General features: G+C 42.5%; 1 protein-coding gene across 2 annotated transcripts in view; it reads left to right on the forward strand.

Annotated features, from left to right (window-relative positions):
- Positions 1-20,055, forward strand: part of ASXL3 (ASXL transcriptional regulator 3) — a 175,880-nt gene extending 155,825 nt beyond the window's left edge. For both annotated transcript variants that reach the window (XM_042911003.1, XM_042911004.1), the window contains exons 10-13: positions 3,381-3,477; positions 5,564-5,669; positions 10,978-12,919; positions 15,759-20,055. In XM_042911003.1, the coding sequence (XP_042766937.1) occupies positions 3,381-3,477; positions 5,564-5,669; positions 10,978-12,919; positions 15,759-19,469 (5,856 nt within the window). In that variant the 3' untranslated portion in view covers positions 19,470-20,055. The remainder of the gene's footprint in view (positions 1-3,380; positions 3,478-5,563; positions 5,670-10,977; positions 12,920-15,758) is intronic.
- The last annotated feature ends 6,887 nt before the right edge of the window (positions 20,056-26,942 follow it).

Consider the following 26,942-nt stretch of genomic DNA (forward strand, 5'->3'; position numbering starts at 1 on the left):
GAGGCCACTAGCCTGAGGCACCGTGCTGATTCAACCCCTGCCTCAAGGCTCAGGTTTACCTTATATGGTACATTCACTGGACCATTTCCACATAGAGGATAAAGCCCAAACCCCTTGGATTCAGTCTTACTTAGGATCCTCCCCTGCCCCTTCCCTCCAAAAGTGGAGCCTGGAATAAGAACTTAAGTATAGTCAGTTTGGAAGAAGAAGCCAGGGATTAGATGATGCGAAGACAAGGAGAGGAAAAACCCTCCAGATAACCAGGTCTCGGTTCTATGGAGGACTTTCTAGGAAAATGTGTAGAACGAGTCCCAAAACTGTCCCAGCACTGCAGGAAAGCAGGACCTTTCACCATGACAAACCCTCGTCTCTCATAGATTGGGCGTTGCCCCAAGGACCAAGATTTGCACTTCCAGGTTGTATCTGCATCCGAGAAAGTCCTAGAGTTTTGTAGGCATGAGCCGGGCAAGTGCGCTTTGTTGCCCCAGATATTCTGTATTCCTGTAGGCTAGATGTGGAATCACAAATGTCCTGTCTGGTCTACCTCTGTACCACTCAGACCTTGTTGTGGTTCATGTTAAGTTCACTCTGTCACTTTAATTAGTGGCTGCTCATACTTTGGTGTGGGGGTGGGGAGGGGGGGGCAGACCAAGACTTTTGACCAGGGGGTTAGCGGACCAGCTGCAGGCTCTACTGGTCTCAAGCTGGTCTTAAGGCTGTAATTGAAGCTTATCATTTCCCTTCTCTGACACCCATTTCTGAATTTCCTTACATTCGGCCAGTAATTCTGCTAGTTTGCCTGGCTCAGTGGCCCCAACTGCCATCCTTGAGGAGTCTGAGCCCTTGGCTGCCTTTCCTATTCTGACTGTCCTTGCTATAATCCACGTTCACTGTTACCACCAGACACAGAAGCGCCAACATATGTCCCAGGGAATCTCCAGCATTCCCCCCCACATCCTTCTCTCTGCCCCCACACTATGGCAGCAGTCCCCCTCCCTCGTGATGGTTAGGGCTGATTATCTCACCTGTCCAGTAAGTCCTCCCCTTGCCCGCTGATACCTGAGAGACACAAAGTAACCAGGCAGAGTTTTGGCTCAAGTGGAGCCCGTGTCCAATAGTGCGATGATTCTTACCTGGGGATGAGTTTGCCTCTGAGGGACGTTTGGTAATGTTGGAAGACGCTTCAACTTGTCACAATTGCTACTGGTATCTGGTGGGTAGAGGCCAGGGATGCTCTTCACCAGCCTATAACACGCAGGGCAGCTACCACAATAAAGGAGTCTCCAGACCTAAGTGATGGTAGTGCCTAAGGCTGAGAAACCCTGACATAGTAGAAATGATTCTCCCCCGGGGCACGGACTTTTAATTTTACAGGGTTTGGCACAGTCTTGTGCCTGGTTCCCAGGCCCATGTAGTCCAGCTGCTGAGAGCACACGACCAAACAGTATCCATCGGTTCAGTGCATATATACGGCATTCCAGAAGCCGGAGTCCTAGAATTGTCCAGTCAGAAGGTGGGAAGGCTGGGTAACTTACCCATTCGGATCTTGGGGCTGTGGGAGGACACTGAGGTGGGATGCTGGCTTGGTGATATAACTGTATTACAGCCACGCTGAACTCAGGCAGGTGGAAGAGATACACGGGGACCCGAAGTATCTGCTATATGTAGAACATATTCGACACACGGGCAGGGGCTTTTTCTCTGCTGCCACTGTATACAAGAGCCGGGTACATGGGTTCACGTGAGTGGCTTAATAAGCGTCTGTTGACAAAGGCTGAAGGAGCTGTGAGTGAGTAAACAATAGTTCAATGAATGAATGGAGTCTTCCCTGAGATTTGTGAAGTGTATTGAATATTTTAGCATGGTTATCAGTATCTTCCTAGATGAAGAAACTCAGAATGTCAGCTCCGCGGTTCCCTGTGGATGTCGTGATGGCAGCATTCAACATCCCTCATGTTTATTCACAGTGTCTCTCTTCTGAATTCGATCTACTGTTATCCAATTTAGAGTAATTATATAATATTTACTTTGAGATTCAGTGTTCTGCTTTGCTCCTGAACGATGCTTCAGCTGACACATTCATGAAGGTGTCATTTGAGTGAAATTTTTAAAAAGGGGTGGTATTTCAGGGGTGAACATGGAGTGTGGAAAAGGCCACGAACAAACAAACATGGGGATGAGAAATCTCTGGGCACGCTTTCAGGTAGCAGTGACAATTGGGGCTTAGTACACGTGAAGTGTGTCTATGGCCATAAGAGGAAATCTTTGAAAATCGAATTGGAGCTACAGTTTGCCAGGCCTTTGACCAGCAGGCTGAAGCACCTCGCACCTTCTTACGTGGTCCCGTTACGGTTATCTGTGATGTCCTGCCTCTGCAGTAGAGCTAGCTCTTGGTCACGGTGACGGTAACACTACGTGCTTTATTTCTGAAACCATTCTGTTCAGATCCTATCTTGCAAGACTCTGCACCGGTTTTGCCTCTGGCATCACATTCTTCCTCACCATTCTTGTCCACCTAGATGTCATCCCTCAGCTTTTATTGTTTGCCCTTCTTAATTCCCACCCACCTAATGGTGTGCTGTTCCATGTTTACTCCTCAACCGCTTGGGCGGCCAGCCAAGGGCAATGGCCGATTCTGTCATTCTCTGTGTCAGCAAGTAGACTACATGCACACGGAAGGTGCAGTAAATAATTGGAAAGGTAAAAGCATCCAGTTTGATGATGCTTATCCGAATCCCTTCTACATGTGAATTTTAAAAGAAGGAGTATGTTTGAGGAAAAAGGTTAGTAGCATAAAGTTGCCCCTGTTTTACACTTTACTATTTACCTGTTTTTTTTGTGTGCTTCCCAGTTGGAGACGAGAGAGGGGCGGGGTATATCTGACAGTGTGAGTGTATTTGTTTTAATGTTTTAGAACTTTTTGTTGTCTAAACCTCAGCCGGCAAAAGAGTCCAAGTGACCAGATTGGATTTCTTTAGCCTCCACAGATTTTAGAAAACTTAATTTATAAACACGATCTAAAGGTATGAACATGTTGAGTTTTAATGTGGTACCATTTAAGGCATATTGAAATGATAAAAGGTATAAAACTGTTTTTGATGAAATCCCACACATCGGGGGGATCGGTGGTTATACTCACCACCTGTGATGGAAATGCCTTATAAAGAGTTCCTTTAACTTCATGTATTTTTGTCAATATAATAGTCGATGTAGAGTGCACTTTTCCTACCAGGAGATTCACCTTCTGCAAGGTTCCTGTCCTCCCTTCTACCCCGCGCTATTTCTCTCCTGCCCCACCCTCAGTTTTCTCTTCTTTCCTGTGTACTTTTGTTTTGAGTTATTCTTGATGGCGTCTTGTTTTCTTCGGCTTATTTTCCTAGATGGGAAGTGATGGAATTTTACGCCTCAGTTCTTCAGCTCTGAATAATGAATTCTTTGCATATGCAGCACAAGGATGGAAACAGCGACTGGCAGAAGGTAAATTTCTCTTTTCCATTATTATTTGACATGTTTGAGTACACACACTGTACCGAGCTTCACGCCTTTCTCTGATTTCCGAGCCTTTTTCTCCCCTGAAGTAAACTTGAATTTAGCAAAAACTCCTGATCTGTTCCAAATGGCTTCACTAATTCTTTGTTATACTTGGCATTTTTGATGTCTGATGTTTTTGAAGGAAACGTGAGGTTATCTGGAACAGAACAACAATTTTTGATGTAGCTCGACTCCCTTTGGAGTGGGAATTTTAATCGCTTGTTTGAGGCATTATGTATTCTCTTAATGTCCTAGAACCTAGAGAATCTTCGTTTAATACTCTCTTCCCCTAAAACCACCGCTTCACCTTATTCTTCTGTTAGTCATTAAGCTTCTTGAAAGACTCAAAATAACCAGTGCTTCCACATTTCTACTCCCTAAACTGCTCACATTGTTCTAGGTGGGTGTGGCAACCGAAATAATCCCTCCTGGAGAATACTAAGGGTTTTATAATGGCAAAGGCAGTGTCCTCTTCTTAGTCTTGACATTGCACGTTCCTTCTGCAATCTCTCTCTTTTTTTTTTAACCTCATCCAAGTTGAAACCATGTACCTGAGATGTTCATAATATATTTTAAATTGTTTCCTGCGGCCACATGGCTGAAGGCCATTCCTCAGCCTCCTGCGGGAGCTGTGCTCTTCCGTCTGATGGTGCATGTTGATATCTCTGCCATTTTCTTCTCTGGTGTTTTCTCTTGGGGCTGTGCACATCTGCTAACCAGCCTCCTTCCCCACCATGGTGTATGGCCCATATATGCCAAAAACCTTCTGGCTTTGGCTCCTCTTTCCTAATCCTGCGTTCTATTCCACATGCCTGCTGGATCACCCTAGCCGATAGCACGCACCTTAAAACCATAATGCCAATATTAACCTCACCATCCTCCCTTTACCATCTGCTGTCCCTTTTGTTCCCCATCTCTACTAATGTCACCACTGTCCTCAGAGCTCCTCACTTTGAAACTTGATGATCTCTTTGGTCCTCTTCTTCTCCCCAGGCTGACTTGGTCATGAACTGTTAATTGTGCTGTGAATCTGAATCCCCTTGAGCATTCCCACAGCCGCTGGCCTGACTGTCCTCTCTGCCTCTCCTCTGCTGTTCGACAGCCTCCTGGCTGGAGTTCTCTTGTGTCTTCATCTTGTCTCTAAGCCACTTATTTGGCCATATTTCTCCCCGAGTGAATGCCATCAGGGCCTCCCTCTGTCACTTGTAGGGAAAATGTAGAACTCGATTTATTTATTTTCAACTTTTTTAATGTTTAGAGAGACACAGAGTATGAGCAGGGGAAGGGCAGAGAGAGAGGGAGACACAGAATCTGAAGCAGGCTCCAGGCTCTGAGCTGTCTGCACAGAGCCTAATGCGGGGCTCGAACTCACAAGCTGTGAGATCATGACCTGAGCCAAGTCAGATGCTCGACTGTCTGAGCCACCCAGGTGCCCCTAGAACTCTCTTTAAACCATGTATTTGCTAATTGGCCTCAGCCTACCTTTCCCATTTCATTTCCTCCTACTCCTACATTCTGCTTACAATTGGCCACTCAAAAGAACATAAATACACATGTTCATATCTCTGTGCCTTGTGAGTTAATTACTTTATAAAAGCTTGGTCATCCTTCAGAAGCTAACTCAAGAGCCATTTCCTGTATGTGGTCTTCCCTAATCGATTCAGGCAGAATTAAGTGCCTTTTCTTCTACCTTTATTCTTATGGCCCATACAGGGCTTTCGACATTATATTATAGTCAATTTGTGTGCCTTTTCTCCCACCAGACTGATTTCATTAAGGGCACTGAATATACGCTATTTCATCCGCAGCCCCTACCATACAGTATATTTGCTGAGGGTTTTAAAGTTCATCTAGGGCTAAATGACTATTTGAGCGATGTCCATAAAAAGAGAAGCTGTAGAAATATTATCAGTACTCAGCCTTTTACTTTTCAACATCCATAAAAGTTTACTCAAATTAATTACGTGTTTTCTTTATTAATTGGCAGAAGCTATGGCCACTCTTACTCCATACATAAACATTTTCTTTCTAGGAGAGTTTACTCCAGAAATGCAGTTGCGGATAAGGCAAGAAATTGAGAAGGAAAAGAAAACAGAACCTTGGAAAGAAAAATTCTTTGAAAGGTTTTATGGAGAAAAGTAAGTACGAGAGCATTTTTTTCTCATTTCTCTCTGAAGGAAATGAAAGTGTAATTCTCTGCTTCACATGGCACACGAAAAGCTGTAAAGCTTAATAAGGCTGCCATAAAAGGCAATAGTCCCTCAGTGTAAGAAATCGCAGGTAAAATTATAGCAGCGTATCAGCACTTAAAGTTTTAAAAAATGCATTTTCAAGGGTTTATAACCTGTCCATGAAAATTCATTTCGGACTGAAAATTGCACATGAAATCTGATAGAAGTCCGTTATGGCTTTCTTAACTAGATTTTAGTAAAAATCTCCTGTTTTTAATCCAAGCATATTCATTAACAGATACTTCAGAGATAAATAGTTTTAGACACATTCGATTCTCACATTTTTTCCTAAAATGTTGACTGTGCATATACACGTGTGTAGTCCTTGTTCTGGGGGACAGCCTGAGGTATTACTCTTCACTCTTTCCATCTTCCTTTGTCAGTGTAATCAGCTTTTAGTTTATTATTTTTCTGCGTGTGCATTTCTTTTTAAAATAAGCCACATGGAAGTGTGGTAGTGACTGAATTAAATTGAAAGGAGTTTTGCCTCTGCCTCACATTTAGAAGGGACATATCTTACTGGAGCAGAATTAGAGCCTCTGAGACCATAGGGTCCCTAAGGGAGGAGGAAGGATTTAGGAGCTGACAGTGGACAGTGGCCTTAGATCCTCCTTAGAAAGGAATTTGTGCTTGAACTCCCATATGCACAATTAATACTTAAGAGTTGTCGTTTCGTGTAAATGATACTGAGGTGGTGGCAAGTAACAAAATCCGTACCATTTGATCTAATTTCACAAACTTCCCCCTGTAAACAGGGAGAACGATGTCAAGAGGCTCATCTGAGTGCTCTTCTTGAAAAGGAATCCCATGGGGCGCCTGGGTGGCTCAGTCGGTTAAGCGTCTGACTTCAGCTCAGGTCGCAATCTCGCGGTCTGTGAGTTCGAGCCCCGTGTCGGGCTCTGGGCTGATGGCTCAGAGCCTGGAGCCTGCTTCCGATTCTGTGTCTCCCTCTCTCTCTGCTCCTCCCCCGTTCATGCTCTGTCTCTCTCTCTGTCTCAAAAATAAATAAACGTTAAAAAAAAAATTTAAAAAAAAAGAAAAGGAATCCTATGATTAACAGCCTGCTTAACTCAGAGGAGGCTAGCATTGGTGGAGTGTCCTAACTAGCAGTACCCTCAAGGAGGAAGGCTTGTGTTCACTTGCTCTCCTAGAACCATGGATGCGTATACATATTTAAACAGAACTAACAGGAGATAATTCATGTGTTTTCTCAAAAATTAAAAATGCAGCAGACTACTTCTATGCCTTCGTATTTTGTCACCAGCATATTGCTCAAGCTTGGCTGCATCAAAGTCCTCATTGGAGATGTTAGGTCGTGTTGTGTTGTGTTGTGTTGTCCTGTGCTGTGCCGTGTTGTGTCATGTTATGTTTATTTTGAGAGGGGGACAGAGAGAGCACATAGGAGGGGCGAGGAGAGGGGGAGAATCTCAAGCAGGCTCCCTGCTGTCAGTGTGGAATGGGTTTTGATCTCACACACCGTGAGATCGTGACCTGAGCCAGAATCAAAAGTTGGACGCGTAACTGACTGAACCACCCAGGCACCCTCTCGTTGGGGCTTTTAAAAATAGATACAGTTTTGGGGGCGCCTGGGTGGCGCAGTCGGTTAAGCGTCCGACTTCAGCCAGGTCACGATCTCGCGGTCCGTGAGTTCGAGCCCCGCGTCAGGCTCTGGGCTGATGGCTCGGAGCCTGGAGCCTGTTTCCGATTCTGTGTCTCCCTCTCTCTCTGCCCCTCCCCCGTTCATGCTCTGTCTCTCTCTGTCCCAAAAATAAATTAAAAAACGTTGAAAAAAAAAAAAATTAAAAAAAAAAAAAAAAAAATAGATACAGTTTTCCAGGACCCATGCCAGACATAATGATTGGGAGTCTCCAGGAGTTGAGCCCAGGAATACGCATCTTTAGGCTCTCTCCAGGTCATGCTGGTGCCGAGCGGGATTAAGCACCCTGGAGGATGACCCTGAAGACCACTCAGGAGGCTTCCTCACCTTTTGTCGACAAAGGAAATGTTGAAAGCACCCATTCCAGTGCTGGCAAAGATAACTGAGCCAGTTACCTCCAAAGCACTGGTCCTTAGTTGTTGTTGAGTGTCGGGCCCTCTTTTTTTTTTTTTTTCTTTTTTTTGAATGCAGCAAAAATTGTTCCAACATCTCATCTGTGCCAGACACTGAGGTGCGGACGTTTGTAGGGCTGCCTAGGCTCTGCCCTCAGGCGGCCTGTACCCGAGGCACCATGTGTTACAGAGAGCTCTCCTTCATCCGGGTCGTCATTGAGCATGCTGGGCTCTGATACGTTTCTAACAGCTTTTCAGGGAATATGTCGCTTAACCCGCCCAACAGTCCTATAAGGTGGATACCGTTATTATTCTTACGTTAAAAATGGGTTTAGGAAATTGAGATGCAATGAAACTGATTTTCCCAGGTTTACACAGTGTGGTTCAGTAATTTGCTCAGTGTCTTAATGCTGCAGTTCCTTCTCAGAAAAATTCACACACATATATATTTTTTACATAAAATTTGGGGGGCTTTCAGACTCTCATGCATATGCCCTGGGGAGTGACAGCTACAATACTGTAAGTAAGCGTGGGTCCCTGTCATCATCCCGGAGTTCTGAATACAAACGGTTCTTTTATTTGACCCTTTTCTTGCTGTAGTTCATCCATAGAGTTTCTGTCCGCTTACGTCACTGAACTTCTTCCTTGACTTTTTCTATCTTTGATTACACATTGGATTAACGGATGTATTTTGGACATTTCATTGACTGCCCTTCTAATTTGGTCACTTCTAGATTACCTACGCTCCCCCAGTATGTGAGAGATTATTTCTCCTAGTGTCAGATAATTTTCGGTTGACCTGTGACTTTTCCCTGCTTTAAGTTTTCCCAGGAACGTTGCCGTCCAAATTCCCCTCAGTTAAGATTTGTCTACTTTGGTTTTCAGCTCTTTGAGCTGTTTATTTTGTTTCTTACTGACTTACTCTCCTTATAACAGAGTACTGTCCTGTATTTTCTTTAGTTAGAGATCAGCCATATGTATGCTAAGTCAGAATTATGGGCATCGGTCTGCTGATTTGCAGTCTATATTTCTGGACTTCAGTGTTTTCCTTTGTGGTGCTATGTGCTGTGCTGTGCTGTGAAGATCAACCTGCTATGCCTTGTACCATCTTAAATCTCTTTTTTTTGAGAAAATAATAAAATGTTGACATAGGCATATTTTGTACGGTGCTGTTTTCCATATATACATATGCATATATTATATACATATATGGTATTTACTAATATTAACTATATTTAATACAAGTTAATACATGTATTATATCCTTATCAACCAACTAGCAGAAGTTTGGCTGCCAGTGGATGGATACTGTATATTCCACACCTAACCTACTATCGATGCTTGGCCTAGCCCCAAGGGACCTTATTTCTAGTTGATTATTCTGCTTTAAATTTATCTGTAATGTAGTTGTTCTGTTCCTCTCAGTGTAGGATAGTTATAAATTATAGCTTACTTTGAACCCATCTCAGGGAAAGTTGAAAGAAAAGAGACTAACTTTGAGGGTACTATCTTCTGTCTTCTTTTAAGACCTTCTGAATTTTAGTAAAGAAGGCAGTGACACCCCAAAAACTGTATTCAACTTTATTTCCCTTTCATTTTGAGGATTTTGGTAAGCAGTTGAAGATTTCACTGAGGTATATTCCTGTCTCGATACTATTATAGCTGTATTTCTTCGCTCAAATATGTCTTCCCCAGAAGAGAGAAGTGTTCTGTCTTCTGCTTGTCTTTGTAATTTTCTGTACTCTAATTTAACTTCATTTAGAACAGCATATTTCTCTACCATGTGAGGCTGACATCGTAACTTAGTACATTAACTTAGTATAACTGAGTATGGCATACTTAGTATGACTTAGTATGACAGGAAATAGTGATTTACAATATCTTTGTAACTCTGATGAACTTTCCTTATGACATGAATATCAGATTGGATTTTTTCTTGATACTCTTTGCTATCTTCTCTGGAATATCTTTACAGAAAGTGATCACATGAAAGAATTTTGCCTCATACAAAATTGCCTCATACAAATGTAACCTAGCAGAATCAACTTTGTCGACCCCAAATATGTTTGTTATATTTTAGTGAAATTTCCATATTGTTTTTTTTTTTTTTTTTGATGTTTGTTTATTTTTGACAGAGAGATAGAGAGACAGGGCACAAGCGGGCGAGGGGCAGAGAGAGAGGGAGACACAGAATCCAAAGCAGGCTCCAGGCTCTGAGCTGTTAGCACAGAGCCTGACGTGGGGCTCGAACTCACAGATTGTGAGATCATGACCTGAGCCGAAGTTGGACACTCAACCGACTGAGCCACCCAGGCGCCCCCGCCCCCATATTATTTTTAAGTTAGACACTTAGAGACTAAAATAAGGTAACACCTCTTACATTGGTTTAAGAGAAGTTAATCTTTGGAAGTCATTTCAATTTCAAGATTTTACACCATACCCATCTTCCGTTGATCTTACTTGCTTATGTTGCATCCTTTGAAGACTGTGCTGCTTTCGATTAGAATTGCTACTTTCTGATAAGAAAAAAATTAGATCTGGAGTGCCTGGGTGGCTCATTGGTCAAGTGTCCAACTTCGGCTCAGGTCATGATCTCGCAGTTTGTGAGTTTGAGCCCTGCATCGGGCTCTGTGCAGACAGCTCAGAGCCTGGAGCCTGCTTTGGATTCTTTCTCCCCTTCTCTCTGCCCCTCCCATGCTCATGTTCTGTCTCTCTCTGTTTCTCAATAATAAATAAATGTTAAAACTTTTTTTTAAATTTTAGATCTTATACATTCTTTTGCTTTTCTGTCCAATATTTTCTAATCTTTTGTAGTACATTATTTTTTTTTTATTCCTTTTACCAACACTTGGCAAAGTTCATATCTCCTTACTTACAGAATAAAAATCTATACCAAAAATAAATAAGTTGGTAGATAAATAGGTAAATATAAAAATGCATAATACATTTCTTAACCAGAAGGAGAGTTTATTTTAGTTACGATTATAAAAGCAGTAGAAAAACTAAGTCATCATAAACCAGTTTACATAAATGAAGCGTATTATTTAGTGATTATAAAATCAATTTGATTCATTTACTTCCGTTGAATACTCTATACATATCTCCAAGTTGTCCCTTTCGTGTTTTGTGGTTGGACAGTAATTTAATATTTCTAATTTCTGTTCAGGTTGGGCATGTCAAGAGAGGACTCAATAAAGCTTACTTCTGGACCAAACAATGATGGCGCTGAAAGTAGTTCTTCATGTGGACCCACTGGCTTCCCAGGTCTTTCTGCACAGACTCCCTTGGAAGAGCAACAGCCAAAAAGCATGAAAAGTCCAACTTCACCAGAGCCGGAATTCTGTGCTATGGTAGATGTAGGTAAAGACATAATGGCAGAATCAGAATCAGAAGATATCTTGATCCCTGAAGAATCTGTGATTCAGGAGGAAATTGCTGAAGAGGTAGAGACTAGTATCTGCGAATGTCAGGATGAAAATCATAAGACGATACCTGAATTTTCTGAGGGGTCTGAAAGTCCAGCCAACTCTCACGAAGAGCCCCAGGTAGCACCTCCTGAAGATAACTTGGAATCCTGTGTTATGATGAATGATGTTTTAGAAACTTTGCCTCATATTGAAGTTAAAGTGGAAGAGAAATCAGAATCTCCCCAGGAAGAAATGTCGGTTGTTATTGATCAACTAGAGGTCTGTGATTCTCTCGTTCCTTCCACTTCATCTGTGACTCATGTCAGTGACACAGAACATAAGGAGCCAGAAGCTGCAGTAGAGACCAATACTCCAAAAATAAAGACAGGGTCGTCTTCTTTAGAAGGCCAATTTCCCAGTGAAGGAATCGCCATAGATATGGAGTTACAGAGTGAGCCTGATGAACAGCTTTCTGAAAATGCTTGCATCTCTGAAACTTCCTTCTCTTCCGAGAGCCCAGAGGGAGCCTGTACCAGCCTGACATCCCCAGGAGGGGAAACCCAATCCACTTCAGAAGAATCATGTACTCCAGCCTCCCTTGAGACAACGTTTTGTTCTGAGGTGTCCAGCACTGAAAATGCAGACAAATATAACCAGAGAAACCCCCCTGATGAAAACCTTCATGCATCTTTGATGTCAGAAATATCTCCAGTATCCACTTCACCTGAGATATCAGAGGCATCTCTCATGTCCAATTTACCTTTAACATCCGAAGCATCCCCGGTATCAAATTTACCTTTAACATCAGAAACGTCACCCATGTCGGATTTACCTTTGACCTCAGAAACGTCTTCAGTGTCTTCCATGCTTCTCACATCTGAGACCACTTTTATATCCAGTTTGCCTCTTCCTTCAGAAACATCTCCAATTTCTAATTCTTCCATGAATGACAGAATGGTGCATCAGCAGAGAAAGTCCCCTTCCATCTCTGAAGAACCACTCTCCCCACAAAAAGATGAAGGCTCTGCCCCTGCCAAGCCCCTGGGCGAGAGCCTTCTCTCTCAACAGAGGACTCTATCAAATACTCCTGAACCCGTCAGTATGGGTTCTTCCGTTTCTCCTGAAGCATTTCTATCTGAAGAATTGCACAGTAAGACTCTGAGTCAGCAGCCTTGTAAATCACACGTTGAAACTGAGAAGCCCTATCCTGCTTCGATTCCAGAACTTCCTTCTATAGAAATGATAAAAGTTAAAAATCATAATGTCCTGCAAAGAACAGAGAAGAAAGGGGCATCTTCACCATTGGAGTTACCGGTCTTTTCTGAAGAGACAGAGAGTAAGGGAAACGAGCTTCCATCAGCTAAATTACAGGACAAACAGTATGCCTCATCAGTGGATAAGGCTTCCTTTTCAGAAGGCTCTAGAAATAAAACCCATAAGCAAGGAAGCTCACAGAACCGATTGGAGACCTTGCATTCTTCCAAGTTGTCCGAGCCTTCCAAGTCACCCGACGGGATAAGAAATGAAAGTAGAGAATCCGAGATATCAAAGAGGAAAACAGCAGAGCAGCACAGTTTTGGAATCTGTAAGGAAAAGAGGGCTAGGATAGAAGATGATCAGTCAGTGCGGAACATATCGTCCAGCAGCCCCCCTGAGAAAGAGCAGCCCCCCAGAGAGGAGCCCAGGGTTCCACCTCTCAAGGTATGGAATGATAATAATAACAATGAAGACAATTCCATAGATAGGCTTTTCCTATTTTTTGATGCTTAGTTTTCTAATTTTAAATAAGGTTTTCTTCCCTCCAGGTTTTCTGTAGCAGTTTACAGTCTAATAGTCCAACACCAGTCTAATATTAAATGATCTTTTTTAAGGCTGTGCGCTGAGCTCATATGATAATTTTAGATACACACATATATGTACTTAGACCTCAGCATGTAAGGAAAAAGAAATGAGGAGGGAGAACAGGGCCTGGAGGAACCTATAGGCCATGAGATACAGGGTCTTTCGGAGACTCCAAGGCATAGGACAGAGACCTACATACAGTTGGGGCAAGTTGAAAGATACTTCAGTGTCCTAGAAAAGTCCAGTAGGACTAGGGAAAGTAGTCAAAAGTCAGAGGCGTGCACTAAGGAGGTGAAGGTATAGGTAATCGGTTTATTTTCCAGCAAACATTGACCACCACCACTGCCTAGCAGAAAGGACCTGACATATGGAAGAACCTCATTAAATATTTCTTCAATAATTCAGTGAAATTGCTTAACACACCCTGAGGGAAAATGCTGTAGATGTAGAGGTATACAGATCCTATTTATTCGTTTGTTTGTTTGTTTGTTTATTTATTTATTTATTTATTTTTATTTTCAAGAGAGTAAAGAAGTATTTAACTTTACAAATAATAAAGCCTGTAGTCAGGCATTCCTATTTATGTATTTTCTTTTGATCCCAGGTAGGAATTAAAGGTGAGAAAACAAGCCTTTTATATAAATTGACTCTGCCTAAGTAAACTGAAAATTGAGGTTAATTCAAAAGAAACACTCTGTTTAATAATAATAAAAAAAAATCTTACCCAATATAATCTATATTTATTTGGTGCTTTCATCTCAGTCCATTTATATTGTCTTACAATAAAATGGATTATTGCACCATAGGTTTGGTCTAGAATTATAAACATATTCTAGCTTTGTTTCTCTTAATCTCTTTCTCTTTATTTTGCTCTAACCTGACATCTATTTTTTGTATGTGACTCATGATATCCATAAGGCTGACTTCGAAGAGTGTAGCTGTAGTTATTCTATTTAATAAAGTAACACCTATTAAATAAGGTTCTAGAGATGTGAAAGATGAACATTAAGCTGCAATTAAAACTCTACTGTGCATTTTAATTTCTGAAGCAGTGGGAAAAATATAAGCAAACTTTTCATAGGAAATATTTTTAAACATAGCAGGCTAATTTTTCTTGTCAAAAGCTTATTTTCAATGTAATACACACTTTATGTAAAGATAGATACCATATTTGATGTTTGTTCAACCTTGAGCTCTTCAGTATATCCAGGCTTAATTGTTTTTTAATGTTTTTAGAAAGTTTGGTTTTTTGTTTTTTTTTTTTAATGAAGGAAATATTTAAAAGTAAAAAACAAAATCTCCTCTCTAAATTCATTTTTCCCCTCCTTTGGAGCCTTTCGATTAGAAGAGAGACCTCGCGAGGTGGAAAATGAGAAATAAGTAGCTCAGTAAGATAATTTCTTCTACCAAAGTTCCAAAGCATAATTGGAGACTGAAAGGATCCTCTAGTAAGTGTCAGGGGTTTATAGTGTAAATACACATGTGTTCAGAAGAGAGCTAAGTGTTCTAGGTAAAGCTTTGTCCAGAGAGACAAAACCAAGGGCAGCACAGTACTGTCAACAGCCCTGAATGGGGAGCCTGAAGACTCTCACTGTCACTCACTAGTTATATGACCCCAGGGCAGCCTCCACGGGCTCAGTTTTTTCAACTGTACAATGAGGTGCCTTAACCAGAACCCTTCTAGCTCTACAAATCTGTGACTCTAAGGATGTTTTTAGTGACTGGGGCATCCCAGCCATTGCTATGGGATGTTGGGTGTTGGGCCTTGTGCCTCGTGAATTTGGTGATGACTGAGTCTCTTTCATTAGCATGAGGAGGTGGTCACTGTGGGTTGGGGTATTTATGGAATTCAGCAAATTGAGGATTACCAGTATCAGAAGAAACTGCCCAACCCATAGTTGCTTTTAGAGGCAGAAAACCAGAGTCACCCTTGCTTTCATGAAAAGATAATGCTTTCAAATCCCTCTGGAAAGCAGAGCACTCACACAGATACAGTCTCATTCCATCTTTATAAGAGCCCTGTGAAGGAAATAGACCAGAAATAACTAGTCTCATTTTACAAGTGAGTTTGCAAACTCTTATTGTGTGCTTATTACACATGTATGAGGCGGCATGCTAGGTGGAGTGGGAGTACCTAAAAACCACAGGGTCTCTGGTCCAGGGAGGTCCTTGGAGAAACTGAGGTACACGGTGAGTTGCCTAAGATCACGGATTTCCTTTGAGTGAAGCCAGGATGAAAATTCTAGTCTCCTGACCTCTTGGCTAAGGGTTTTTTTCTCTGTGTCACATTAAGAGGACAACTCATGTAGAGTTAAGGTCCCAGTTTGCTATGCCAGCAAGGAAGATAATTTAAAAGCTAAATATCTCTAAGTCTTTTTTAGCTAACCTCATTTTAAGAAGCATGGATTTTGTTTCCATTTATATGAGGCATTAAGAAGATGTTTCATTTCCATACCAAATGAAGTCACCGGTTGATGTTTCTGTAGATGAAAAACAGAGATTAGAAATTTTAATTTCACGTTCATGCTACATTTATTGTTGCTTTATACCCTGAAGGCCCATTCGGGGATTTAGGTGTAGTTGGTGCCACATTAAGAGAGAATGCAGCTCCTCTTTCCTCTTGCGTTATCACATTCCTCATGCCTCCTCTGTGATCCTGTATCAAGCGCTTTATCTTTCCATTCTCCCCTTCCCGTAGATCCAGCTTTCCAAAATTGGGCCACCTTTTATTATCAAGAGCCAGCCAGTCTCCAAACCAGAGTCTCGCGCATCCCCTAGCACGTCGGTCGGCGGTGGGAGGAACACAGGAGCCAGGACCCTTGCAGATATCAAGGCCCGGGCCCAGCAGGCAAGGGCCCAGCGAGAGGCCGCGGCAGCCGCTGCTGTGGCTGCCGCGGCCAGCATCGTCTCCGGAGCCATGGGGAGCCCAGGAGAGGGTGGAAAGGCGAGAACCCTGGCACACATCAAAGAGCAGACAAAGGCGAAGCTCTTCGCAAAGCATCAAGCCCGAGCCCACCTCTTCCAGAACACTAAAGAGTCCCGGTTGCCTGTGCTCGGCTCAAAGGATGGGCCTCCCAGCTTAGAAGTCTCTTCTGCCCCTGAAACAAAAATCGAAGGGTCTACCGGCGTGATTATTGTCAATCCAAACTGCAGATCTCCTAGCAACAAGTCCGCGCACCTCCGGGAGACCAGCACTGTATTGCAGCAGTCTCTTAACCCAGCTAAACTTCCAGAAACTGCCACTGACTTATCTGTGCATAGCTCTGACGAAAATGTACCTGTGTCGCATTTATCTGAGAAAATTGTTTCATCTACCTCTTCTGAAAATAGCAGTGTGCCCATGCTTTTTAATAAAAATTCTGTCCCCGTGTCTGTTTGCAGCACTGCTATGTCGGGAGCAGTTAAAGAACATCCCTTTGTGAGTTCTGTTGATAAATCCTCCGTTCTAATGTCTGTGGACAGTGCAAACACTACGATTTCTGCTTGTAATAGAAGCATGTTAAAAACCATCCAGGGAACTGACACTCCGTGCATAGCCATCATACCAAAATGCATCGAAAGCACTCCTATCCCCCTCACGACAGAGGGCTGCCGTGGATCGAGCCCCATGGATGACAAGCAGGCGCCACTGTCCAGCAGCAGTGCTAGTAACTTAGTCTCCAGTCAGTACACCTCTGTGCCAACTCCCTCCATCGGGAATAACTTGCCCAGCCATCTCTCCACTAGCTCTGTCTTGATTCCCCCAGCGGGAGTTAACAGCAGATACCCTTCTGAGAAGATAGCCATGCCTGGGAGTGAAGAACAGGCCCCCGGACCCTTGGGTACCACTGTGAGAGCCGCCCTCGGCTGCAGGGAGTCGGTAGCAGTCACAGACGCCCTGGCTGCACGGCCACATGTCGCAATGTTTACTGGAAGCATGCTAACAATAAACTCTTACGAGAGTCCTCCCAAGTTGAGTGCTGAAAGCTTGGACAAAAATTCAGGGCTTCGAAACAGGGCAGACAGTTCTGGGAAACCTCAGCAGCCTCCGGGGGGCTTTGCACCAGCAGCCATAAACAGATCGATTCCATGTAAAGTCATCGTTGACCACAGCGCCACGCTGACCTCCACGTTGTCTCTGACCGTCTCCGTCGACAGCGCGGAAGCCAGCTTGGACCTCCAGGGCAGGTCAGTGAGGACAGAAGCCTCCGTCCAGCCCGTGGCGTGTCCTCAGGTATCTGTCATCAGCAGGCCTGAGCCAGTTGCAAACGAAGGCGTAGATCACACTTCCAGTTTCCTTGCTGCACCCGCGGCAAAGCAAGACTGTAAACCGTTGCAGGCGGCCTGTTCAGGTCTCCGAGAAGGACCCCTTGTTGTGCCAGATAAGTTAAATGAGGCGACTGCTCCTAGTAATAGCTTTGCTGAGCAGGCACGAGGCCCAGCCACTTTCCAGAGTGAAACAGACACCACCTGTAGCAATCAGTACAACCCAGGCAACCGGATTTGCTGGACTGAGGAGGGGATGAGGGGCCCAGGGCAGCCTCTGGTTAGTCACTCTGGTTCAAGTAAACAGAAAGACTACCTGGAGCAGAGCTGTCCAAAGCCTATCAAAAGCGAACACGCTGGCTACTCACACATGTCAGAGCTTCACCCCAGGAATCTCATGACAAATGTCCCTCTCCCGGTGAAGTCTGAACCTCATGAAGTGGACAAGGGCTTTAGAATGGACACCGAAGACTTCCCCGGCCCCGAGCTGCCTCCTCCGGCCGCAGAGGTCGCCCCTGGTGTGCCGCAGGCACAAAACGTGAAGGCCTCCACCTCCGGCCCCATGGAAGAGGCGATCTCCTTGGCTGTGGACCCCCTGAAAAGAGTCCCCAGCGCAGGGAGCTCCGGCTGCCGTCTCTCATCCGTGGAGGCTAACAATCCACTGGTGACACAGTTGCTCCAGGGCAACCTGCCTTTGGAGAAAGTGTTGCCTCAGCCCCGATTGGGAGCCAAGCTCGAAATCAACAGACTTCCTCTGCCTCTTCAAACTACCTCAGCGGGTAAAACGGCACCAGAGAGGAACATTGTAGAAATGCCGTCCAGCTCTCCAAATCCAGACGGGAAGGGCTACCTGGCAGGGACCCTTGCACCGCTGCAAATGAGAAAGCGAGAAAACCACCCCAAAAAGAGAGTCGCCAGGACTGTGGGGGAACATACGCAAGTTAAATGTGAGCCAGGGAAGTTGTTGGTGGAGCCAGATGTTAAGGGGGTGCCTTGTGTCATCAATTCGGGCATGAACCAGCTAGGACACGGCCAGCCTTTTAAGCAAGAGTGGCTGAACAAGCACTCCATGCAGAACAGAATTGTTCACAGCCCTGAGGTCAAACAGCAAAAGCGGCTGCTCCCCTCGTGTAGCTTCCAGCAGAACCTATTTCACGTCGATAAGAACGGCAGCTTCCACCCCGAGGCTGGCATCGCACACCGGCAGCAGTTTTACCAAATGCCCATGGCTGCCCGGGGCCCCGTCCCCAGCGCCGCGCTATTACAGGCCTCTGCCAAGACCCCAGTGGGCTGTAACGCGTTCGCCTTCAATAGGCATCTCGAACAAAAGGGGTTGGGAGACGTTGGCCTTTCTTCAGCACCTCACCAGCTGAGGTTAGCCAACATGATATCCCCCAACGTGCCCATTAAAGAAGGCGATGACGTGGGAGGGGCCGCGCACTCCATGCCGAACAAAGCACTGGTGCATCCCCCGCCCCCGCCCCCGCCGCCCCCCCCACCCTTGGCTTTGCCCCCGCCTCCCCCACCGCCACCTCCGCTACCTCCACCTCTTCCTAATGCAGAAGTCCCCTCCGATCCGAAGCAACCGCCGGTTGCCATGGAAACCACTAAGCGACTTAGTTGGCCACAGTCCACGGGCATATGTAGCAATATAAAATCGGAACCTCTTTCTTTTGAGGAAGGTTTAAGCAGCAGCTGTGAACTGGGCATGAAACAAGTTTCCTATGACCAGAATGAAATGAAAGAACAGTTAAAAGCATTTGCGCTAAAAAATGCAGATTTCTCTTCCTATTTGCTTTCTGAGCCACAAAAGCCTTTTACCCAATTAGCTGCTCAGAAAATGCAGGTGCAGCAACAACAGCAGCTCTGTGGAAATTATCCAACAATACACTTTGGTAGCACGAGCTTCAAAAGGGCGGCATCTGCAATTGAAAAGTCCATTGGGATTTTGGGAAGCGGCTCCAGTCCTGCCACGGGCCTGCCTGGTCAGAACGCTCAGATGCCCGTGCAGAACTTTGCCGACAGCAGCAACGCGGATGAGTTGGAACTGAAATGCTCTTGCCGGCTGAAAGCCATGATCGTGTGCAAAGGCTGTGGGGCCTTCTGCCACGACGACTGCATAGGTCCCTCCAAACTCTGTGTGGCTTGCCTGGTTGTGCGGTAAGAGCTGGTGAAAGATGCAGTATCCCTTTTCAACACGGAAAAGCCAAACGGCGTCAGCAGCAACAAATTGAGTAACTCAGTGGTTTATATCGTGATAATTTATTTTACTTTGGAACAGATTATCTTTTCGCTCTGGGATTATTTACTTGCATTTCCCAGAAAGGGGAGGTCACGTCCCAGCAGAGTGGCTCATCAGCATGTCTTTTACAGATTAAGTTGCCATTCCCAGCTTTGGAAAATTTCTGTCCACGTGTATACAGGTCACTACCCCATTCGTTATTATTATTATTATTATTATTATTATTATTTTTAATCCAGGTGTAGATAGGAAAAGGACATTTTTAATTACTTACTGCTAACCAGAAATGCAGATGTAGAAAGAGAACGGGAAAAGTGATTTAAGGTGGTTGGTGATTCATTCTCTTGTAGATTAACCATTGCAACAAAGGCTTTCACGGTTGACTCTTCCGGACCTACCTTTACCACAGTGATGCAATCGTATTTGGAAAGGGGAATCTTATTTAAATGTACGATTCCTTGTATTTGCTCCTATCTCAAAAGATACATTAAAGGAGGTATGCCATTCATGAACTCCACTGTCCTTATTCTCTTCCCTCCCTTGTCACTCTTTTCAGAGCCTGGCAGGATGTCTGGCTCTGCCTTGGACCTTGTGCACACATTGTAGTGAAATGTGTCTTCTACCTGAAGTTGCAGTGTGGGCCTCATGCCCGGTAATCTGGTTCGAGCCCTTTGACACCTGATACCGTCAGATGAGTTGACCAGCAGAGGGCCATGGGCCCGTAGGATTTCAGAGCGTCATGTGTAGCTTTAAAGAGCAAGTATGAAAAAAAAATGCCCTAAAATTAAAAGTAAGCAAATAAAACGCTGTGTATGCAAACACGTACAAATGGGTTGTAATGTTAATACTGGTTCATTCTGTTCACTCTAAAGACAATTACTAAACACTAAAAGGGAGGGGGGGCAGAAATAATTGTAGCCCTTTATGGATGACACCAGTACATTCTGGCTTCCGACTCTGCAGAGGTTGGCCACCTCTCTTTTAAAGTGTCATTGATGACAAAAAGGAACTACCGAAGGGTGAAGTGTTGATAGATTTCTGAATAATGTTTTTCTCATGATTCACAATCTATATATTTGACTCGAAAATAGCCCTTATTTTAAAAACCTGTTCTAGGTATCGCATGTTTTGGGGTTTTTAACCCCCTCAGGTGAATTCAGTACATTCTTCATATTTGGGGGAGTGGAACTGCTTTTGAAAACGGGATACTGCATCTTACAATTATGGTCCGTGTTTATCCAGTGAAGTCTGAATGTTGAGGATGGGAGCTACATTCCACATGCTTTGGCCACCCTCATGCCAGAGAACAGCTGTAGGTCAGCAGGCTCTGTTCCTTAAAGCAAGTTCAAAAGCACATGCACATTGTGGAAAGATGAAAGGCAGCAAAAACCACGCCCATTTAACTTCAGGTTACAGAGCACAAAAGGCGGAGTGCCATTAACCCACTGATTGACTGTGGCCGTAGAATTAAAAAAAAGAAACAGAACATGGGGGTGGGAGGGATCATCTGTATCCAGGGTAAGAATGACAGACATTTTCGCATCAATGTAAACTTCTGACATTCCCTTAAAAACGTGTCTTAAAAATTACCTGGAATGAGCAGAGATTACATTCCTGGGGGGTGGGGGGGGAGAAAGAACACTTGTGATTTTTTTTAATAGTATTCCACTATGGTACATGTATTTTTTTCCTCCATATTTATTATTGTGATGTTGCCAAATTTTGTTAGGTGATGCAGACGTCACATTTATTAAGAAATTGCTAATAGTGAAAGATACTTAAAAAGAAAGAAAAGCAAAGAAGGGTCTGCCTCCGTGGCTGAGATTTGGTGCTTCAGTACTTGTGCTTCTGTTTTTCCACACTGAAAGGAACAAAGTTTCATGACTGAGAAATTAGCAGGTGCACTTAACCAGCCGGTCCAGGGAAGGCAGGGTAAGTTCCAGTGGATCCTTACTTAGTCCACTCTGCACCAGGTTGTGTTTGGGTGGCGTCCTCTCTGTGGGCTGCTTGGCCTGCAGTAGTATCTTGGTTCAGAAAAGCATGCTCTAGTCTCACAGAAGGGCACCCCTAAAATGGAGACACTTGTATGCCAACTCCTTCCAGATCCAGTTGCCGCTCTTTTGGTCAGGTACTGTCCACACCAGCAGATTCAAAATCACTACATCAGTAACTGGCACGGTGTTGAAAGACACTTCATTCTATAAAGCTTTGCACTCTGTATACGACGTACAGTTGAGCCTGAAGTGATGCTGAGCTCATTATCAGTTCCATCTTTGTGGAATACTGCCTGCAAGTTACTGGGAATAAAGTGTCCTTCTGTATGTTTTGATTTTTCACACAGTAGGTGATTTTTCACATAGTTTGGGAGAATTGATTGTTGATCGGGCATGGATTCAGTCACCCAGGTCCAAAGAGGGTATTTTTTCTGTGCCCTTTCTCTTTTTTGCCCCAGTTTATCTTCACTGTGTTCACATATGGTTTATATAACTGAAAAGTTGATATCTTTGGGCTAAAATAATGATGGAAGGAAAAATTCAGAAGTAAAATGTGGGTCAGATATTTTACAAGTGTCCACTTATATATATATATATATATACACACATATATATATGTATATGTATGTATATATATATATATATATATATACACACACATATATATGTATACACACACACACACACACACACACACACACACAAGCCAGTGTATTTGGATTAGGTAAATAGGTTACTAGTTTCCTGATTTCCACAGGTGTCTGCCTATGTGCAAAGGTAGTATGTTATTTACTACATGGTTATTGTGTAATGTGCAAATGTTAGTGTGTGCATTATCCTGATTATTGGACACTATGATATCCCTATCAGGAATAGAACTTGCACATGTAACATGTAATTTTTTTTTTTTTTTTATCACAAAGGATGTATTTCCCTAAGTAGCACTTTTGGAGCAGGGGAAGGAAGAAAATGGCTATTCCCTAATCCCCCTCTTCTATGATATGCATATGCCTGAAGTGTATAAAAACATTTAGGTAGATAATGGGCATGTTAATAAGAACGTTCTGATGCAAATTCATTTTCAAAATGAAAATATTTTTCCTTTTCCAAAGTGAGAATAGCAGAAATGTTGGTGAACCCAGAGCACCACAGTTATATATAATATTTGTCTGCTAAGGTCTTAGTTTGAAGGAGAAAAACTTGAAAACAAACCTCTGAGGTTGAGCCTGGTTGCTACAAAGACTTTATGGTGGTATGTGTTTCTGGGATGAGCTATTATAGCAGGTTTAGATGACTTCTAGACCTCAGATGTTCTTAGTCGCTCAAAATAAGCATTCAAAGCCCAAGAAGCTCGTGCATATGGTGCTCCGTAACGCAGTCAAGAGTCCGAATACGTGACGCCGCAGCCCCATTTTTAAACCCTCGCCCAATGTCAAAAGAGGAAGTTACTGTGGCCTTGGTTTCCCAGTTCCTTCTTGGTCTGTTGAGGTGCCAGGGTAGAGAAGCCGAAGCCAGGCTTAGGGTTGCGTCGTCTCTCCAATGTGGACGCCAACGCCCGCTGAGCATGCAGAGCCCAGAGTCACTGTCTTTCTGTGTTTCTAGAGAACAATGTGAAGAGTCCTAGAAAAGGAACTCATCAGACTGTCAGGGGCCTATGTAGCCAAAATGTCACTGAATATAAAAATCTTCAGTCCTCATGCTTTGTCACTGTAAAGCGAACAAAAAGCATTTTTACTATAATTTAAAGGAGCTGCTTTTTTATAGCACATACTATTTCGCTTTGTACTATATTTGATAGTTGCAGAATAATTTAGACTGTAGAAAAACTTTGTTGTATTTGTACTGTTCATGAATGTTTCAAAGAAAAGTGCTTTACTTGGTTGCCATAATTTTCTTGTACTGCTGTATTTTCCCCCCTGCTTCCTGGAAACCTAATCTGATTCATATTTTCAGTACAGTACAATTTTTTGTTTTTTTTTTAAATGTGTGTTTGTGTGTGTGGGTTTTTTTTTTGTTGTTTTTTTTTTGGTCAGTATTCTGAATGTTTACATCTGTTTGACATTAGCCATTTAATGCCTTTTTAAAAAATAAAAATAAAAAAAAGGCGGTATTACTCCTACAGTGTAACAGCAAAATGTGAAATCAACCCAAACATAACATGCATGACAAACACAGATTGGGGGCGAAGGCCCTGAACATACAGACATTTTCTATCAGCATACAGAAAAGAGAAACCCTCCTTCAGTCCTCTACCAAAGAATATATTGTTCCCACAGGAAAAACTCAGAAAAGGTGTGTAAAACCCTCAGAAGGGAGAGCAGTTGGTTCAGTAAGACTGCTACAATTTAATACTGTTATGCTTGCTTTGATACCTGACTAAATGTGACTGAGTGCAACGAGCATTTAAACAATTTTTAGACAGTGTTTTGTTTAGAATTCAGGGATCATGCATTCTTTAATGGTGCTGTTTGTTTTTTTATTTCTTTTCTACAAAGAAAAAAGTGTTGCCTACAAAAGTGACTGCTCACAATACCATAAGTTAAATGAAATGTTTGTCTCTTCCATGATTCTCTGTTTATCCCTTTCTCAAAGTAACAATTTGGGTTTCAATATTAAAATATTCTGGAGAAAATAAAGAAATTCAACAGTAAATCATTGTCATTTTTAATTTTTTAATGAAATGTAGTTACATAAAATGTGTTAAATACATTGGAAATTTCACTTAAGATTATAGGGAGGAAGAAAAACACATACTGTTAAGTTATCTATCCTTTCTGGTTTGGTGAATTGTCAACATACAGTTCCAACTACTGTTAAAACTGTCCAAAACTGAAACCTATTTGAAATTCACAGTATCTGTTGTGCTTACCATTTAAAAATATATCTGGACCTTGTTTTCATTAAAGATCTTGCTAATTCTTTATACTGAAAGACATTCAGGTCAAATTGTTAACTACCGTATTTAATTTTAACTTTCCAAATGAATTAACTTTCCAAATTGTTTTTTAAAACAATTGGGTTAATTTTTTTCATCTTGCATTGAATGTTAACAGCTACAGTTATTTGCAGAAAATGCTGTGAATCATTCAAACAAAATCGCGTCAGTTATACTGGTTAAAAAAATACTCATATCTTTACAGTAAGATGAATCAGAAAGCTTTAAACATGATTGGCTAAATTTGAGTTCAGCTGTTTTCATCTACATGGAAAATGCTGTCTTTGGCCACCAGATGGCGAAAGAGTATGTTTACTTTTGGAGGGGGGGAAGAAAAGAACAAAATATGCTACTTCCTCCATTTATAAAAATGAAAGTCCAACTTATCCAAGTAAGTCAATGGAAAATGGATAATTCTAACTGATATTTTCACTACAAAGATGGCAGTCCTTTTTTTGTCCTATTTTTTCCCTTAAAATATTTACAAAGTGCTTTCTTAATTTTATTTAACGTGGAAGTTTTTTTATTTTCATTGCATTACTCTGCAGGCATCCTTTATTTCAAAATTCATTAGAGAAAGTTGAACAGTCCAGAATTTTAAGCCGATGTTTATTGAAACTGATCTGAATGCTTATATAGTTTTGACTCATTTATTCTCATAAAATTGGTACGGTTATGCAGTTTTTATATAAATATTCTATTATTCCTAATAGTGTGGCCTGGTTTGAGTAAAAATTGCTCTTAGCATCTGAAGTACTTATTTGTATCCATCATAGGCCTTATCTGAGAACAAGTAATTTGCCCAGTGATTCATCAAGTTTCACATAGACGCTTCATTGTCATCAAAGATAAGTATTTTATTTTGAAAGAACTTAGCCAGAAGAGAAGTTGATACAACAATTTGGGCTTTTTTTTTTCTCCTGCAGAAGGCAATTGAACAGATATCCTAGAAAATGTATTCGAAGACTTTAATTATAGGTTGCCTAGACTTAATGTTTCAATAAATCATTCCCGAGTCTTTAGCCTTCATTGTCTGAATATGAAAGAGATATCACAAATTATCTTCATATAAATAAACTTTTAGAGTTTTAACAGTATACTAAGCAAATACAGCAATTTCCCAGAGTTGTTCCCGAAAGGCAGATTGTACTTAAAAACATAGTAGATAATACTTGTGAAATGCTAGTACGGAGTGCTGCAAAGCACATTATCACCTTTATCCTTAGAAAAATTCTTTAAGGTAGGCACTGTTATTATAACCATATAATAAATAAACCCGAGGCTTAAAGAGTTTAAAGAAAAGAATACACAGCAAAAATCTGAAGTATAACAGCATTGCTCAGAGACCAAAGCCTATCCTCTTATTTGCTACGAGATGCGATGGCCACTGTGCAGACTTCTATATACTGGGGATTCTGAGAAAAATAAGAGGGTCCCAAACTTAAAAAAAGTACTGGCTGGTGGGAAGGATGATAAAATAATTTTAATATGACAAGAGTATAATCAAGACATGTACAAGGTGCAGTGGGGAAGAGAGAACCAAGTGGGTGAAACCAATCAGGGCTGCCGCTGGATGAGAACAAAACCTCCAGAGGAACATCCCTTGCCCACACCTGACATAGTATGGGGGCGGGGGCATGCTCCTCCCTGTCAGCCTCCCCATCATTTCTGCTGAATGGGGCTAATCACTAAAGACACAGTCCCGCCTGATAATGATTTCTGCAACGTGTATAGTCTTTTACACATTTTAGAGCTCTGTCCCCAGACCCTTCTTACATGGATCTAGGATTTTGTTTAGATGTTGGTAATGTTGATTTGTAAAAGTTAACGACATATGGAAACACGTTTGTGGCACCAGATGTCCTTGGTGGTCATTGACCTTTTAATACTTTTATTAGATCAATGTGACACACATTTCTACATTAAAGAGTCAAATTGTATTACAGGGACTACAGCAAAAAATTGCCATGTCCTGATATGAGATGCAATGTGGGCTATTCTTTTTTTAAGGGAGAAGACATTGCTTTTGACTACTTACGTTATTCAATGGAGTTCAGATAAGAAAACAAAGAGCGGGTCTTGCACCTGTAAGTTGCGGGTTTGGATTGAAGTCAGGAAATTCACAGTGCCTCATCTACTACTTGTAAGAAATCAAAGCTTCCCACATTGCTGGTGATCACAAGAGGGAAATGTTTTGGTCACGGGGGAAAATGAAAGAGCATAGATGAGACGGCCGACAGATAACACCAGGATATATGGTGCCACAGATCAACTTCACCTATATCAATATTTTTCCAAGCAAACATTGACTGGATAAGTGAATCCTACTGCTTCATTCTTTCTAGCCTGTAACTGGGAACATAGTGGTAGCTGTTACCATACAGAGAAGCCTGTTCAGTAGTTCCCAGTGGCCTCTGCCCTCTGCATGTTTTCACGCCACTAGGGTAGGAGCACGACTTTGGGCTG

This window comes from Panthera leo, chromosome D3 (assembly GCF_018350215.1).
Source record: "Panthera leo isolate Ple1 chromosome D3, P.leo_Ple1_pat1.1, whole genome shotgun sequence".
NCBI classification, from domain to species: Eukaryota; Metazoa; Chordata; class Mammalia; order Carnivora; family Felidae; genus Panthera; species Panthera leo.